Source organism: Pongo abelii, chromosome 11 (assembly GCF_028885655.2).
Source record: "Pongo abelii isolate AG06213 chromosome 11, NHGRI_mPonAbe1-v2.0_pri, whole genome shotgun sequence".
In the NCBI taxonomy this organism is placed as follows: Eukaryota; Metazoa; Chordata; class Mammalia; order Primates; family Hominidae; genus Pongo; species Pongo abelii.
This window is the reverse complement of record NC_071996.2, coordinates 98,989,259-99,005,288: the sequence shown is the minus strand read 5'-3', so window position 1 is coordinate 99,005,288 and position 16,030 is coordinate 98,989,259. Positions and strand designations below refer to the sequence as shown.

The 16,030-nt window shown below is 38.3% G+C and overlaps 1 protein-coding gene and 1 pseudogene across 1 annotated transcript in view; both read left to right on the top strand.

Annotated features, from left to right (window-relative positions):
* Positions 1 to 16,030, top strand: part of DNAH7 (dynein axonemal heavy chain 7) — a 336,427-nt gene that overhangs the window by 65,958 nt on the left and 254,439 nt on the right. Inside the window, exons 11-12 of the mRNA XM_024243333.2 lie at positions 2,524 to 2,707; positions 3,505 to 3,684. Coding sequence (XP_024099101.2) covers positions 2,524 to 2,707; positions 3,505 to 3,684 — 364 coding nt within the window. The remainder of the gene's footprint in view (positions 1 to 2,523; positions 2,708 to 3,504; positions 3,685 to 16,030) is intronic.
* Positions 8,333 to 10,529, top strand: LOC112132301 (transcription factor E2F3-like; annotated as a pseudogene).

Below are 16,030 nucleotides of genomic sequence, written 5' to 3'. Positions count from 1 at the left end.
TCAACTATTTTTGATCTACTCTCAGAAGCAACTTGCATGTGTATCCCTTCATCTTAATCCCTAGGACTACTACCCTTGGCCAGCCCTCTTAGCCTCCCATATAGCCTATTGCAAAATCTGAATAACTGCCATATTCCTTTGTCTCTGCTATCTTTCTTTTTCAAGCCTAGCCTATAAACCACTGCCGGATGAGTCTTAAAATATTCCCCAGTTCAGTGCCTCCCTTTTGTGGAGAAAGTAAGTCCATATTTCTTAATATGCCTTTAAAGGTTTTCTGCAATATAGATCTAATTTGTCTTTTCCATCCTCAGTTCTGAAAAGACTTTCACCTTGGATCATGCCTGTAGAAATAGTCATGTTAAATAAAACAGAATATAACTTCTATGACTAGTCTGTAACCACACCTTACCACTGTTAAAAATCTATCTGTGGACTGTCTGTGTTCCCCCTTTTAACCAATTACTGATTTTTAAAGTAATTAGTTACTCCTTATTTGTTTTCATTTGTGAGATGGGAGTGCTATGAAAACTTGAAACTCTGAGACTCTTAGCATTGTCATCTTTGTTTGCCTAATTATAAAGATTGAATTAGAGGTTAAGGAGATTAAAATGGAATAAGGACCTCTTGCACCCTATCAGCAAACTGTTACGGTTTACACTATTTAGAATACTTGATGCAGGTCATTACTGGAGAAGACTCTCTTCTATCCTTCAATACCCAGCCTAAATGACCCTTCTTTCATGAAATTTTTACTGTTATCTCATCAAAAGTGATCTCTTCCTTATGAATGCCTCCAGTACTTTGTTCTCTTCTAAGTCATTTTTAAAAATAATATTTATTTATGTATGTATGTGCCTCTTTTCCTTCACTGATCTATAAGCACTTTGAGAATTAAGAAATCTTTTGTACCCCAAATGTTTCATACATAATAGGGAGTCATATAAATATTTTTGAGAGAATGAGCAATTGAATACTTTTTAAAATACATCGTATTTGTCCTCTTTCCAGTTCTGCAGACCTAAACTTATTTCATCTCTTGCCTTAACTGGACCTTCCCCCCGTATATTTCTTCCTGTTTTCTATTCTGTTGTCTATTTTAGACACTGAAATGATCTGATAACCCTACCTACTCCATTTATTTTTCTTTATAATTCTTCCACTTTGAATCTTTCTCTCAGGGCCTTCCTCATTCTCTTTTCTATCTTTTTTTTTTTTTTTGGTGAAATTGCCATCTTCACTATGAAACCCTTCTTCATTATTTAAATGGAAAATTATATCTCTATCCTTTTATTTCAGATCTTTTTTTCTTTTATGACACATTGCCTTTATTATTATGAGAGAAATGATGATACCATGTTTTTTTTTTTTTCTTTTTGAGACAGAGTTTCACTCGTCACCCAGGCTGGAGTGGAATGGCACCATCTCAGCTCACTGCAACTTCTGCTTTCCAGATTCAGGCAATTCTCCTTCCTCAGCCTCCTGAGTAGCTGGGATTACAGGCACCCACCACCACACCCAGCTGATTTTTGTATTTTTAGTAGAGATGGGGTTTCACCATGTTGGCCAGGCTAGTCTTGAACTCCTGACCTCAGGTGATCCACCCGCCTTGGCCTCCCAAAGTGGTGAGACTACAGGTGTGAGCCACCGCACCCAGCCGATACCATATTTTTTATATCTTCTACAACGCTATTCCTAGTATGTAGTAGACACTCAACACATATTTGTTAAAGGGATGAATAAATATATTTCAAAATTTAGATTTTCTCTCTTGGAACATTCAGGAAACTCCTGAAATTATATTGACTATTTAAAAAATTCATTATCTCTTATGAAAAAAGATAACAGTATTTTAAAATTCTGTAGTGTTGGAGAGTGGTTTTATAACTTGAAAACTTTGCTTATTTTCATCATTATGTACCTGTATATGAAATTACACTGTTATCCTTTTATTATAAGGACACATACACATTTGAAACTTTGTTTTAGGTCAGACACTGTTTCAGGATATCACATTAAGGGGAATGAGAAAATAAATACCTGATTTTGTTGATTTGTAAATTGCTTTCAAGTAACTGTAAACAGATAGAATAGCATGAAACAACCAAGTGTATTGAACATGGTATAAGCCCTCCCTTGGTTAATGAGTTATTCACATTTTAACTTTAAACTAACAAATATATTCCCTAGATAACATTTAGGAGATTGGAGAGAGTGTTTTGTGGTATCCAGTAAAGTTAGTTCTATATTACTTCAAAAAGTCAGGAGCCATAGTTCCAGGAGTTAGAATTATGTCTTTCTCACAGCATCACATCACTGAGTAATTTTCTATAGGCTAAGATTTAAAATTTCTTTTCCTAGAAGTGAAATATTTTAGCACTTACATTTCGGAGAGTGGGTAATATCATTTAACAATATACTTCTCTATGAAGATCTTTAGATGTCCAGAAATTACTGTTAATGCTTAATTTAAAAGGAGTAATTCACTGAAAGCATTGACTTTTAAAAGCCTTTTGTTCTTTCAAGGTGGTTTCCAGAAGTGCAGAATATTTATTACCAAGGTAATAAAAAAAAGCAATTGCCAACTGGTGACAGCAGTGCCAAATTGGAATCTTTTTTCAACTGTACTGCTGCCCTTATGACTTTACAGCTGCAGGACCTCACTTTAGTCTCCATGCAAGATTTCACAGACTTAATTGCACAACCTCCAGTAAGTATGGTTCAGTTCACCAATATGTATTTACAAATTTATTTATTTTTAATTATTTCAGAGAGGAAAATAACATCTTTATCAGTGAGAGGGCAGAAAGTACATCTTTAGACCTATTACACTTATCTTAAAAAAAAAAAAATTGTCAGCCAGGCATGATGGCACATGTCTGTAGTCCCCACTACTCAAGAGGCTGAGGTGAGAGGAACACTTGCATCCAGGAGTTTGAGGCTGCAGTGAGCCAAGATTGTGCCATTGCACTCCAGCCTGGACAACAGAGCAAGACCCTGTCTCAAAAAAAAAAAAAAAGAGTTAATGTCAACCTGCATGTTTAGGATATATGATTATCATGACTAGAGATGGAAATTAGTGAAAATTCACATAATTGGGAAATTTGGGTCATGAAGGCTGGAGAAAGTTACCATGAGGTAACTTTAGCAAAGAAGAACCATTTCTGTTTCTAGGAGGAGGTCCTGTTACAGTGTGAGCAGGGCCTTGGAATTGGAGTTCTCCTCTTGAGCTCTATCTTGTATGATTCTGGAACTCCACTGCTATGTACGCTTGTTTTTCTGGGACTTTGACCCTGTAGTTGACCTGTAGTCCCAGTGGATACTGGATACCATCAACTGTAGCTCAGAATCACTCTTGCTCTTTTTATTAGAGCTCTTTTGGCTTAGCTGTCTGGGTCATAAGAGGAAGTGTGGGTTCCCATGTGTTCTAATTGGGACTGGTGTACTACTTAGTCTATCACAATTCATACATATTTATGTATGTAAAATTTTAAATTTTTTTTGCAGGATTCTGTTAGAGCTTTTGAACATCCAGGTTTCATCATGAGGCTGATTCTTGATAATGACACCATTAAGTTTGAACCTGAGTTTAATGACTATATAGATATCTTTCTAAATGTTTATGATGTCATGATTAAAGCTGTCAGTTTTGTGCCAAGAGTTGAGACAAAATTATATTCCAAGTGGGTAAGTAACAAGGATATTAAGATTGCTTGAATTTGCATAATGACATTCACTTCAAGTAACTTCTGAAAGTTGAAGACGGGTATCCTCTGCTTCACAGAATATAATAATGTTGGCTTATAAGAAAGTTTTGCTAAAAAACTACCATTTTCCAAATGGCCTCTCAAAATATACCTACCTTCCTGGTTTAGTCTTCCTTTGGACTTAGCTGAAAACTTTCTGAGAAGGAATTAATTAAGTTGTGATCAGGTTTGAAGCAGCCAATGAGTGTTTACTGTAGCTCTGCTACCATTTCCTGTAAACTCATGCCATGCTGTAGGCCTGTTTATGCTTTTCCAGCTCTGTAAAACTGTCCTCGAATTTATTACTCCCCTTATACACCTTTTTCCCGTAATAGTGAGCTCCTTTGTATTTTCAACTGATAGATCTAATCTACGACATTTCCACAGTAGTTATTGGAATCTAGTATATGAAATGAGCATGTCTGAAAATTCTTCAACTTACAATGTTTTCTAGTTTTGTAAGTCCAATCAGAAGCTTTCTCCTTATTTTTGTATTTTTAAAATAACTTATACATATTTACTGTATACAGAAGAGTGCAGGAAACTAGTGTGTAAAGGCTTCAGTAGTAATAAAGTTAACACCTAAATCGGCACAGCCCATCTTGAGGGATAGAATATTGCTGGTACCTTTAAGCTCTTCCCCTTTGCTCCTTCTTGTTTACATCCTTATCTCTCCACCTTCTAGCAAAAGAATCACTATCTTGAAGTTTGGAGCGTTTGTTCTTAATTTTGAAAAATAGGCTTACTACTTGTCTGTTTATTACTAAACAATTTACGTTTAGTTTTTCCATGTCTTTGTATAAGTGGAAGCATCTTATAAGTAATTGGTGTTTTGCTTATTTCACTTAACATTATATGAAATTATCCATTTTGAGGATATTATCCTTTTCATTGAGTTTCCAATTTTGTATTATTCTGTTTTTATTTTTCAGGAATTCCATTAGGTTCTTTTCAAATAGGCCTAGTCATTTTTGATAGTCTTTTATACTTAGTCATATATTCATTAAGCTTTTACTTCTCTTTACACAGATTAAATATTTTTAATACTCTGTATGTGATACTACCAATATCCACACTTTTTGCTGATCTGATTCTGCTGTTTGCTGACTCCTGCTCCTGGTGATATACTTCTCTGGGTATTTTTCCTTTATTGTTATACTTATGCTTGTAAGAAGTTTATGGAAAAAGTCTTTGAGGACTTGGTTTAAGTTGATTCCTTTGGAGTTTCCATATTCTTGTGACAGGTGCTCCCCAGGCCCTTGCAGACCAAGGACCATTTTTAGCTGAATTCTTGCTTAATGATTTCAAGGACAATACTGATTGTGCGAATATTCACTCAAATCTGTGTGAAAATAGACTTGTGGTTACAAATTCTTAAGGCAACCATCTTTTGTTTTTTTCTTCTACAGAGAAACAAAGCAAAACCAGGACATTTTTACTTTCTCATATTCAAAGATCTGTCACCTTTTAGCATTCTGAAGTTTCATCTCCTCAGAACTCTCATTTTAAGATTGTGTCACCCTTCAGTGTTCTTGGCTTTGCGTGGAGATGCCAATTATGACTTCCAACGTTGCTCGAGCTTGAGGCTTTGTTTCCTGGCAACCCCTCCCATGCATCCACCTTGCCAGAAACTCATTAAAGCAAAGCTTAGACCACCAAGGATCAGCAGGGTCCCCGGGCCAGCTGCTCACTTCTGCACATAATGACCTCTCAACTCATGCTTCCTCTCATTTTGGTCCCTTAGACTTTTTTTGTTGTTGTTATTTCCTTAGCTATACGTTATAAAAGATAAACTCAGCTTTATTCTCCTGGCATATTTATGTGTTTTGAATTTAGTTGTTTACTGGATATCTATTCCTCATACTACCATGAATGGAAGTCTCTCAAGAAACATACTGCTTACTTTGTCTTTTGTGTAATTCTAGTTCATCTATTGCATTCTTTTCTATTCTGTTTGTACCCTGACTTTTTCAAGAATGATTTGAAGTAACTTATGAAACAAGACAAATTTAACAAGTTAGTAAGAAAAGGATTAGTAGACAAAGGTCAAGTGAAGAAAAGTAACTTTTTTTTTTTTTTTTTGAGACTGGAGTTTCGCTCTGTTACCCAGGCTGGAGTGTGGTGGTGCTATCTTGGCTCACTGCAAGCTCTGCCTCCCGGGTTCACACCATTCTCCTGCCTCAGCCTCCTCAGTAGCTGGGACTACAGGTGCGTGCCACCACGTGTGGCTATTTTTTGTATTTTTAGTAGAGATGGGGTTTCAATGTATTAGCCAAGATGGTCTCGATCTCCTGACCTCGTGATCCGCCCACCTCTGCCTCCCAAAGTGCTGGGATTACAGGCATGAGCCACTGCGCCCGGCCATAACTTTTATAATTATCAAAAGGAATGCAGTTGCTATGATTTTATAGTTATAAAATATGGCCCCAAGCTTCCTGGTTTCTAAAGGAAAGTATGATAAATTTTAATTATGATTAGAATAGTTAATTGAAACTTCTCAGGAAGAGAGATGTTTTTCATGGTATCACATTTTGAGAGATAAAGCCTACAGTTGGCATCATTCATGGGTAATGGTTCTGAAACCCTATGGATTATCATCATCTGGTAACACATTTTATTTTTCAACTTTTATTTTAGGTTCAAAGGTACTTGTGTAAGTTTGTTACATGGGTAAATTGCATGTCATTGAGGTTTGGTATACGAACGATCCAAATTCCAGGGATCACCATCACCACTCACCATTGTCTCTTGCCCCAGAGATACAGATTCATAATGATGGAGTCAGTACTCAGAAATCAGTACTGGTAAAATATGCCTAGATGATGCCCTACAAGTGATATGTAGGGTATCATGAATAGGATAATTGAACATAATCTCAGTGATCTTTGACAACAATTGCAGAAATGGAATTTATATAGCTGTTTCTGAACACAACCTTTGGTAGAAATTGAAAGTGAACTAAAATACACTTTTTTTCATGGAAGGTAAACCTGCAATGGGTTAACGCACCATGAGTCCAAGCATATCACTATCTCCTGATTTAATGTGATATGCTTTAGAACATCTGGAGGTGTCTCATACAAAATATCATTTCTCATAACTGTTAATAGGAGATGATTAAATTCATATCAAAATGAATGACTCCGTCTTGCTCTGTCACCCAGGCTGGAGTGCAGTGACGTGATCTCGGCTCACTGAATGCTCCGCCTCCTGGGTTCATGCGATTCTTCTGCCTCAGCCTCCCCACGAGTAGCTGGGACTACAAGCATGCGCCACCATGCCCAGCTAATTTTTGTATTTTTAGTAGAGATGGGGTTTCACCATGTTGGCCAGGATGGATCTGGATCTCTTGACCTCATGATCTGCCTGCCTTGGCCTCCCAAAGTGCTGGGATTACAGGCATTAGCCACCATGCGTGGCCCCAAAATTATACTTTCTAATATAGTTTTGAAGTCGTAGTATCCGATTCTGCTTAGAAAGGTAGACCTATAGACTTTACAAATTAGATAGGCTATTAATAAATTTAAGAAACAATCTATAGTGAATATTAGCTTCACATGAGATCAAGTAATTTTACATTGCACACAGTACATCATATAGATGGCTTTATCTTAAAAATTTCTATTTTCCAAAAAGATGATACCAAGCATCTAATGAGCCCAGGGGTGAAACAGTGGTGGGATTCACTAATATTCTCGTGAAGTATCTAGTTCTAAGCAAGATGATTTCCTGAAATGGCCACTGGGGGAATAGTAGGAAAATGCCCCATGGATAACTGAGAAAATTACCCAGTTGCCTAAGGAATCCTTTGATACTATCAATTTGAATGTTGTAGAATGTCCACTGCAGACATGATTTTGTTTTGTTACAATATAAATAAAATCTGGGCAACAGGTAGAGCATATGTATATTTAAGAGTAAGTTGGGGACAGGCATGGTGGCTCATGCCTGTAATCCCAGCACTTTGGGAGGGCGAGGCGGGTGGATAACCTGAGGTCAGGAGTTTGAGATCAGCCTGGCCAACATGGTGAAACTCTGTCTGTACTAAAACTACAAAAATCAGCCAGGCATGGTGGTGGGCACCTGTAATCCCAGCTACTTGGGAGGCTGAGGCAGGAGAATCACTTGAACCCAGGAGGCAGAGGTTGCAGTGAGTTGAGATCGTGCCACTGCACTTCAGCCTGGGCAACAGAATGAGACTCTGTCTCAAAAAAAAAAAAAAGATTAAGTTGGTTCAGGTAATAAACCATGTGGGCATATTTACTAGTCCTCTGAAATGGAAAGAAAAGGAGATAAACTGTTAAGATTTGTTTGCTTATTTAAAATTGTTGTCTGGTCCATTCTTGCCTACAATTATTATAATCCTGAGAGCAGAATGCAAATTTTGCAGCTAAGGATTTTAGTCTGCTCTAGTTGCTGTTCACAGAATCAAAGATCAAAGGTCAGTGAATAAGTAGTCTTTCTTTGATCTAGATAGATTTCTCCTCAACGTGAAAAAGTATTGTGTTTAAAGATTATGATGATATGACATTGCACTCTAGTGTATTTTCTGTCAACAGCGAACAATGCAAGCACTGCCTTATAAAGCTAGCATATACGATTGCACAAAGCGTGGATTTTTCTGTGTTCATAAATTGGAAGAATTAACTATGTTAAAATGTCTGTACTACCCAAAGTCATCTCCAGATTTAATGCAATCTCTATCAAAATACCAATGACATTCTTCCCAGAAGCAGAAAAAATAATCTTAAAATTCATATGAAATCACAAAAGACCCTGAATAGCCAAAGCAATCTTGAGCAAAAAGAACAAAGTTGGAGGCATCACATTACCTTACTTCGAAATAGACTACAAAGCAGGAGGCAGCAGGGGTTGCTGGAGAGTTAGGGAACCACTTCCTCTTACACACCGGCTCCCTGGCCTGGGACAGTCCCAGCGCCCTCGCATCTGCCTGGCACCACCACCCTTTCTCTTCTCTCCCCACTCCCCCACTGGTGCCCGCCTTCACCCCCACACCACTGGTCTGTTTGGCCCTCCGGGTCCCCTCTCTAGCTGGCCTCCCATCTCCCCCTGCTGAGCCAGGTTGGTTTCAGAAATGCCCTTACAGCAGCAGGCAAAGTGAAGCCTAGAGCTAGAAAAGGTGCTCACAGTACCTCTCAGATGGTTTCAAAACACCTGAGGACAAAAGAAGGGCTGCTCTGTGAGGTTCAGATAGTCCTAAAACTCCAAAAATCTCCCTCAGAAAAACGCCATATGATACATCCCTTGGTTTGCTCACCAAGAAGTTCATTCAGCTCCTGAGCCAGTCTCTCCATGGGGTCTTGGATTTGAACAAGGCAGAAAAAGTGCTAAAAGTACAAAAGAGAAGGACTTGTGATATCACCAACATTCAAAGCATCTCCCTCATTAAGAAGTCTAAAAACAGCCAGGCATGTTGGCTCATGCCTGTAATCCCAGCACTTTGGGAGGCTGAGGTGGGCAGATCACGAGGTCAAGAGATCAAGACCATCCTGGCCAACATGGTGAAACCCTGTCTCTAATAAAAATACAAAAATTAGCTGGGCATGGTGGTGTGTGCCTATAGTCCCAGCTGCTCGGGAGGCTGAGGCAGGAGAATCACTTGAACCCGGGAGGTGGAGGTTGCAGTGAGCCGAGATTGCGCCACTGCACTCCAGCCTGGCAGCAGAGCAAGACTGTCTAAAAAAAAAAAAAAAAAAAGAAGGAAAACATTCAGTGGGCTGCAGTCTGTCTGAGGATGAGGGCATGCTGGCCCAATGTCAAGGCCTGTCAAAAGAAGCAACCAAGCTCAGTCAGGAAGAGAAAAAATTAGATGAACTGATCCAAAGCTGCACCCTGGACCTCAAACTATTAACCACAGATTCAGAGAATCAAAGGTTAGCTTATATTGCGTATCAAAATATTTGAAAACTTAGTGGCCTTAAAGACCAAACGGTTATAAGTTGTGAAAGCCCCTCCAGAAATAAGACTTGAAGCACTTTACTCAATAGAGAGCCTACAGACATATCTGGCAAGTACCCAAGGACCAATTGAGGTTTACTCCTGTCCAGAAGAGATGGAAACACACAATCCAGTGAAAACAAACAACCAAGACCCACAATGGGAATATCTCTAAACCCAATTCCAAAGACTTGGATTCAACCAACTCAGGACATAGCGATTGGTCAATTTCTATGGCAAACCTTTCTCCCTTGGCCTCCCCAGCCAACTTTTTACAGCAGACTGAGGTCCAAATTCCTTCTAACCTAGAAGGACCATTTGTGAACTTACTGCCTCCCCTGCTGCAAGAGGACTGTCTCCTGAGCCTTGGGGAGGAGGAAGGCATCAGTGATATCTTTGATGCTGATGATTTGGAAAAGCTTCCACTGGTGGAAGACTTCAAGCATGGTTGATTGTGCTTAGTGTGCATTCTCCTTACAAATCAATAATTTTTTATCATGGGACCAAAACATCTGTCATGCAATGTGGTCCCTTCCTACTTTCTTCCTCCAAGAAATTATCATGAAGTAAACTACAGACTTCAGAAGAAAGCTGACATTTTAATGAATTTTAAAAAATAAACAACTTGTCTGAATGCACAGTTGCAGGCTCCCTTGGGAAAACCCTGCTTTGCTCCAGGCTGCATGATCTCCTGGATAAGTCAGCAAATGAAAAAATGTGCAATCAGGTGTTTCTCACTCCCTTCCTTCTTCCCGGATTGGCTCGCTGTGCCTGACAGATGGGCTATAGAATGGGGTCTGGTCACCTGACCCACTGGTAAACAATGATCTTCCTTAATAGCATTTCAATCTCTGCCTTCTCCACAGAATGTATGCCTTTGGGGTATGCTAATATGGAATGGAACTGCAGCAAATGCAAACTTGAAGTCATGCAAAAGTATGAAATGGACTTCAGCTCTTCTTAGGAATATTTAAATTCAATTTACGCTCTGGACTCTGTGTCCCAGAAGGAGGGGACACAAAACTTCCTCAAAACCCTTAAAAGCTCCATAGCCTTTAGGATGAAGAACTGTTTTCAAATATACTTGTTGCAGTTACAGAAGACTAGTAGAGTTCTGCCACTCTAAGCTGTTGTGGATTTTTCTATCTCCAAAAACTATGCCCACTCCCCTATTCCCCGCATGTTTGTGACTTTCCAGTTGATTTGTAGCAAATGCCTATTTAGTTCTTTGTGGATTATTTTAGACTTGTTATATTTTTTTAGCTGCCATTTATGTATTCCTGTGGCATTCATCACCATTTCAATTTAATTGCTTACTTTGAAGGAAATTTTACAAATTCACATTACATAAGCAGAGGGACAGAACCTCTACTGATTAGAACATCTATACCTGTGTGATCTGAGGTTTATCAGGCTCCGCAAGAAGCATTGTCCCATCTTGCTTCCACTCCCAGCTTGGAGCAAGTCAGTCCTGGGGCTTGCTAACAGGAGTGACCCATTGGAAAGGAGAACCAGGTCAAATGATGTAACAGTCCCAAGGAGCAGCAGGCATGGATCCCTTAATCCTTGTGCTTCCCATGCCCCTGTTACTGGGAAAGGACTGTTAACGCTGCTCTCAGAGACCACTTCTCAGGATGGGGTCAAGTGGAGAGGCCTCTAGGGAGAAAGACATTCCCATTGTGTGAGTGGCATTTTCTTAAGCTGGCAGGAACAGGGGGATCCCACTGTGTCAGGGGCTGGAATCATTCTGGCTAGACCCTGTTCCCCTTGCTCTATGAAGGAATGAGTTGGACCAAGGAAAGCCAGGACGTAGAAAATGGAGCAAAAGAATGTCAGGGCATTTCCCGCTTTACTCTTCAGGAATGGTGTCCCAAGTTGGAGGGTTTGTGTCAGCTGCAAGTCCTACCAGTTACGTTGAAGAATAGCTTCCCATTGGCAGGAGGCAATGGCCATCTCCCACTGGGAATATGGCATAGTATCTTCAATTCATTTTTTGGATACTAAGGACTGTGGGAATGAGGGAGTCAGATAAAGAACAAACCTCAAAATGAACAGTTAAATTGAAATGCTATGTGCCTGACCCAGTGGCAGGCACACAGTAGGCACTCAACTCATACATGTTTAATTGAATTGAAAACATCCCTTAGGAAATAAACAAACCAAAAAAACACGAAAGCCCCAGCCGGTTTACTCCAGGAAGATTTCTACAATATGCAACGTGGTTGTGGGGTCAAGACAGATGACACTAGTGCTTTAAACTCTTTGTGTGGGTGTGCATGGGTGTATGTTTGGGAAAAAAACAAAGGTGAAGACTATCTGCCTTTTTCTTCTTCAGCTTCCACCTGTGGTCTCCTCCCTTCACACACACTAGACTTGGTACAAAACATCAGTGTGGTCTGAGAGGAAGCATTGGAGTGGAGGAGGGAGAGGGAACTTTGTGTTGTCTACTAGAAATGCACTGAGGTTTTTTTTCCTGTACAGGAAACCATTTATGCCAAGCTTTTCCCCATTTCCTATATCTATCTCATCTGGTTAGCTGCCTCTACTTTCAGCTTTGTGTAATTATCTTTGCCAGCTGCACAAAGCTGATTTTTTTGCAACGTCTAAAGTCTGAGCTCACCTGGCTAGGTTGTTGAGTGTTTTGTTGAAACTTTTTGTAAGGTAATGCTGTATTTATTGTTTTAAAAACTAAAGGAATCCTAGTAAATCTTAAAAGTTTCTTCATGCATAAGATTTTTCCAGTTGCTGGGCTTAACTGGTGTACATTAATTAGATGTCCATACTGTATTCTTGCATTAGTCATTTTCTTTTTGACTTATCTGAGCCCACAAAGTGAGTTAGTAAGTACCACAGTTTTTGCATTACTTTAAGTTCTAAGTATGCAGGTTTCCTGATACCAGTGGTTGCTGCTATTAAAGCTCACATATTATATGGCTGAAAGTTACAAGTGTGTGAATTATGACTGCATAAGCCTTAGAAAATAAAATGAATAAAGGGCAACACATTAGCATGACAGTGTTAGGTGTGTGTTTATATGTACAGGGTTCTGCATAGCAATTGTTTTATTGAAGTTGATATGTAGTTTGCTCACATTTTTATTATTTAGCAATTTTGTACAAAAATAGCAACTAATTTGTAAACACTGCCAGAATATTTTCTAGCTGGTTTGTATTTTTTTAAAAGTGTTATTTTGTTTTGTTTTGTTTTTGTTGTGGTTCTTGTTTTCACTTTTGTTTATGTGTAGATCTGTAAATAAAATTGCAGTATTTAAAGCTTAAGCTTTCAGGAAAAAGAAAGTAAGAATTCACTGTGTGCATGACAACTCATCTGTGTGAGAAGGAGGGATTTGAAGGAAGATTCCTTGCAGAGAAAGTTGGGTGGCAATTGTCAGCATGTGGGAATTTATTTTCCTACAGGGTACATGATTTGGTAGAACGGAAATATTTCTCCCAAAATTGGGAGTAGGAAAACTATGAGTCAGTTTAGCTTTGTGTTGTATGCTAGTTTAAAAAAGAAAATATGTAATGTAATGTAAAAAACAGCCAAAAAAAAGCTTTTATGATGAATTTTGTAAATAGATTTGTTACAGGGTGGCCTGTTCCCTAGCTGTGATCTAATCACCTCAAATGGGTGTAATTTGAAAAATTGTTGTATGGTAAAGTATCAATAAAATGATTTTAAACACTTAAGTGTGTGTGTATATATATACACACACACTTGTGTTTATATGTATATATACACACTTGTGTTATATATATATATACTTAAATATATGTATACACATATATACTTATATATACATATATACTTATATATATACATATATATACATATATATATACTTAAATATATATATACTTATATATATACTTAAATATATATACACACACACACACACACACACACATACACACTACAAAGCTATAGTAACCAAAACATCATGGTACTGGCATAAAAACAAACACATAGACCAATGCAATGGCATAGATAACCTAGAAATAAATCCACACTTCTACAATAACTTCTTTTTCGAGACAGGGTCTTACTCTGTTGCCTAGGTTGGAGTGCAGTGACATGATCATGGCTCGCTGCAGCCTTGACCTTGACCTCCTGGGCTCAGGTGATTCTCTCACCTCAGTGCCCTTGGAGTAGCTGGGACTACAGATGTACACTATCACCAATTTTTTGTGTTTTTTGTAGAGATGGGGTTTTACCATGTTGCTCAGGCTGGTCTTGAACTCCTGGACTCAAGTGATCTGCCTGCCTTGGCCTCCCAAAGTGCTGGGATTACAGGTGTGAGCCACCATGTCCAGCCAGAAACTAATTTTTGACCAAGGCAAAGAGCATACATTTGACCAAAGGCACCAAGAGCATACGTTGGGAAAGGGATAGTCTCTTCAATAAATGGTGCTAGAAAAATTGGATATCCACATACAGAAAAATCAAACTAGACCCCTGTCTCTCACCATATATAAAAATCACCTCCAAGTGGATTAAAGATTTAAATGCAACACCCAAAACTGTGAAACTACTAGAAGAAAATATAGGGCAAATGCTTTATAATATTGATCTGGATGAGGATTTTTTGGATAAGACCTCAAAAACACAGGCAACAAAAATAAAAATTGACAAATGGGATTACATCAAACTAAAAAGCTTCTGCACAAAGGAAGCAATGAATAAAGAGCCCACATAATGGGATAAAAAATTTGCAAACTGTACATCTGTGGCAGGTCATTCTTGCATCGCTATAAAGAGATACCTGAGACTGGATAATTTATTTTAAAAAGAGGTTTAATTGGCTTATGATGCTGCAAGCTGTACAGTAAGCATAGTGCTTGCATCTGCTTCTGGGGAGGCCTCAGGAAGCTTACAGATATGATGGAAGGTGAAGAGGGAACAGGTGTCTCACATGGCAGGAGCAGGAGCAAGAGAGACTGGGGTGGGGAGTTACCACACACTTTTAAATGACCAGATCTCATGAGAACTTGTTTGCTATGGCAAGGGCAGAACCAAACCATGAGGAATCCACCCCCATGACCAGACACCTCCCACCAGGCCCTACCTGCAACACTGGGGATTACAATTCAACATGAGATTTGGCAGGGACATATATTCAAACTATGTCAATGTCTGACAAGAGGTTAATCAGAATATAAAAGGAACTCAATAGCAAAACCACAAGTAATCCTGTTATTGATGGAAAACCTGATAAGACATTTATCACAAAAAGATATACAAATAGATGGCCAACAGGTATACTAAAAAATGTTCTACATCTCTAATTATCAGATAAATACAAATAGAAACCACAATGAGATGTCACTTCACTCTAGTTAGAATAGCTATTATTGAAAAGACAAAGGATGATGTGTTGACAAGGATGTAGAGAAAAGGGAACCCCTACACACTGTTGGTGGGAATGTAAATTAGTGCAGCCAATATAGAAAACAGTAAGGAGGTTCCTCAAAAAATTGCAGGTGGTACAACCATATGATACAGCAATCCCACTATTGGGTATATGTGCTAAAGGAAAGGAAATCAGTATGTTGAAGAGCTATTTGCACTCCCATGTTTATTACAGGACTATTCATAATAACCAAGATATGGAATTGACTTAAGTGTCCATCAGTGGTTGAATGGATAAAGAAAATGTGATATATATATATATATATACACAGTGGAATACTATTCAGCTGTAGAAAGAAGGAAGTCCTGTCATTTGCAATTATATGAATGACCCTGGAGGGCATTATGTTAAGTGAAATAAGCCACACAGAAAGACAAATGCTGAATGATCTCACTTAACATGTTGAATCTGAAAAAGTTGATCTCATAGAAATAAAGAGTAGAATAGTAGTTACCAGAGGCTAGGAAGGGTAGCAAGGAATGGGGGAGATGGGGACAGGTTAGTAATTGGGTACAAAGTTACAGTTAGATGGGAGGAGTAAGTTCTGGTGTTCTAGTGCACATTAGGGTGACTATAGTTAACAATAATGCATTATATATCTTAAAATAGCTAGAAGGGAGGGTTTTGAGTGTTTTTACTACAAAGAAATGAGAAATGTTTGAGGTGATGGATTTACTAATTATGTTGATTTGATCAATACACAATGTATACATGTGTCAAAGCATCACATTGTCTTCCATAAATATGTATAATTATGTCAAAAATAAAACTTAAAAATGTATATTTTGCTGTTTTTTATTCTAAATATTATTTTGTATATATTTTCAATTGACTGTTCTTTCATCCGTACAGAAAAACAAAACACAACTAGGTAGCCTTAAAGAAAACAAAAAATTATATGAACCCTAAATTTTAAAAC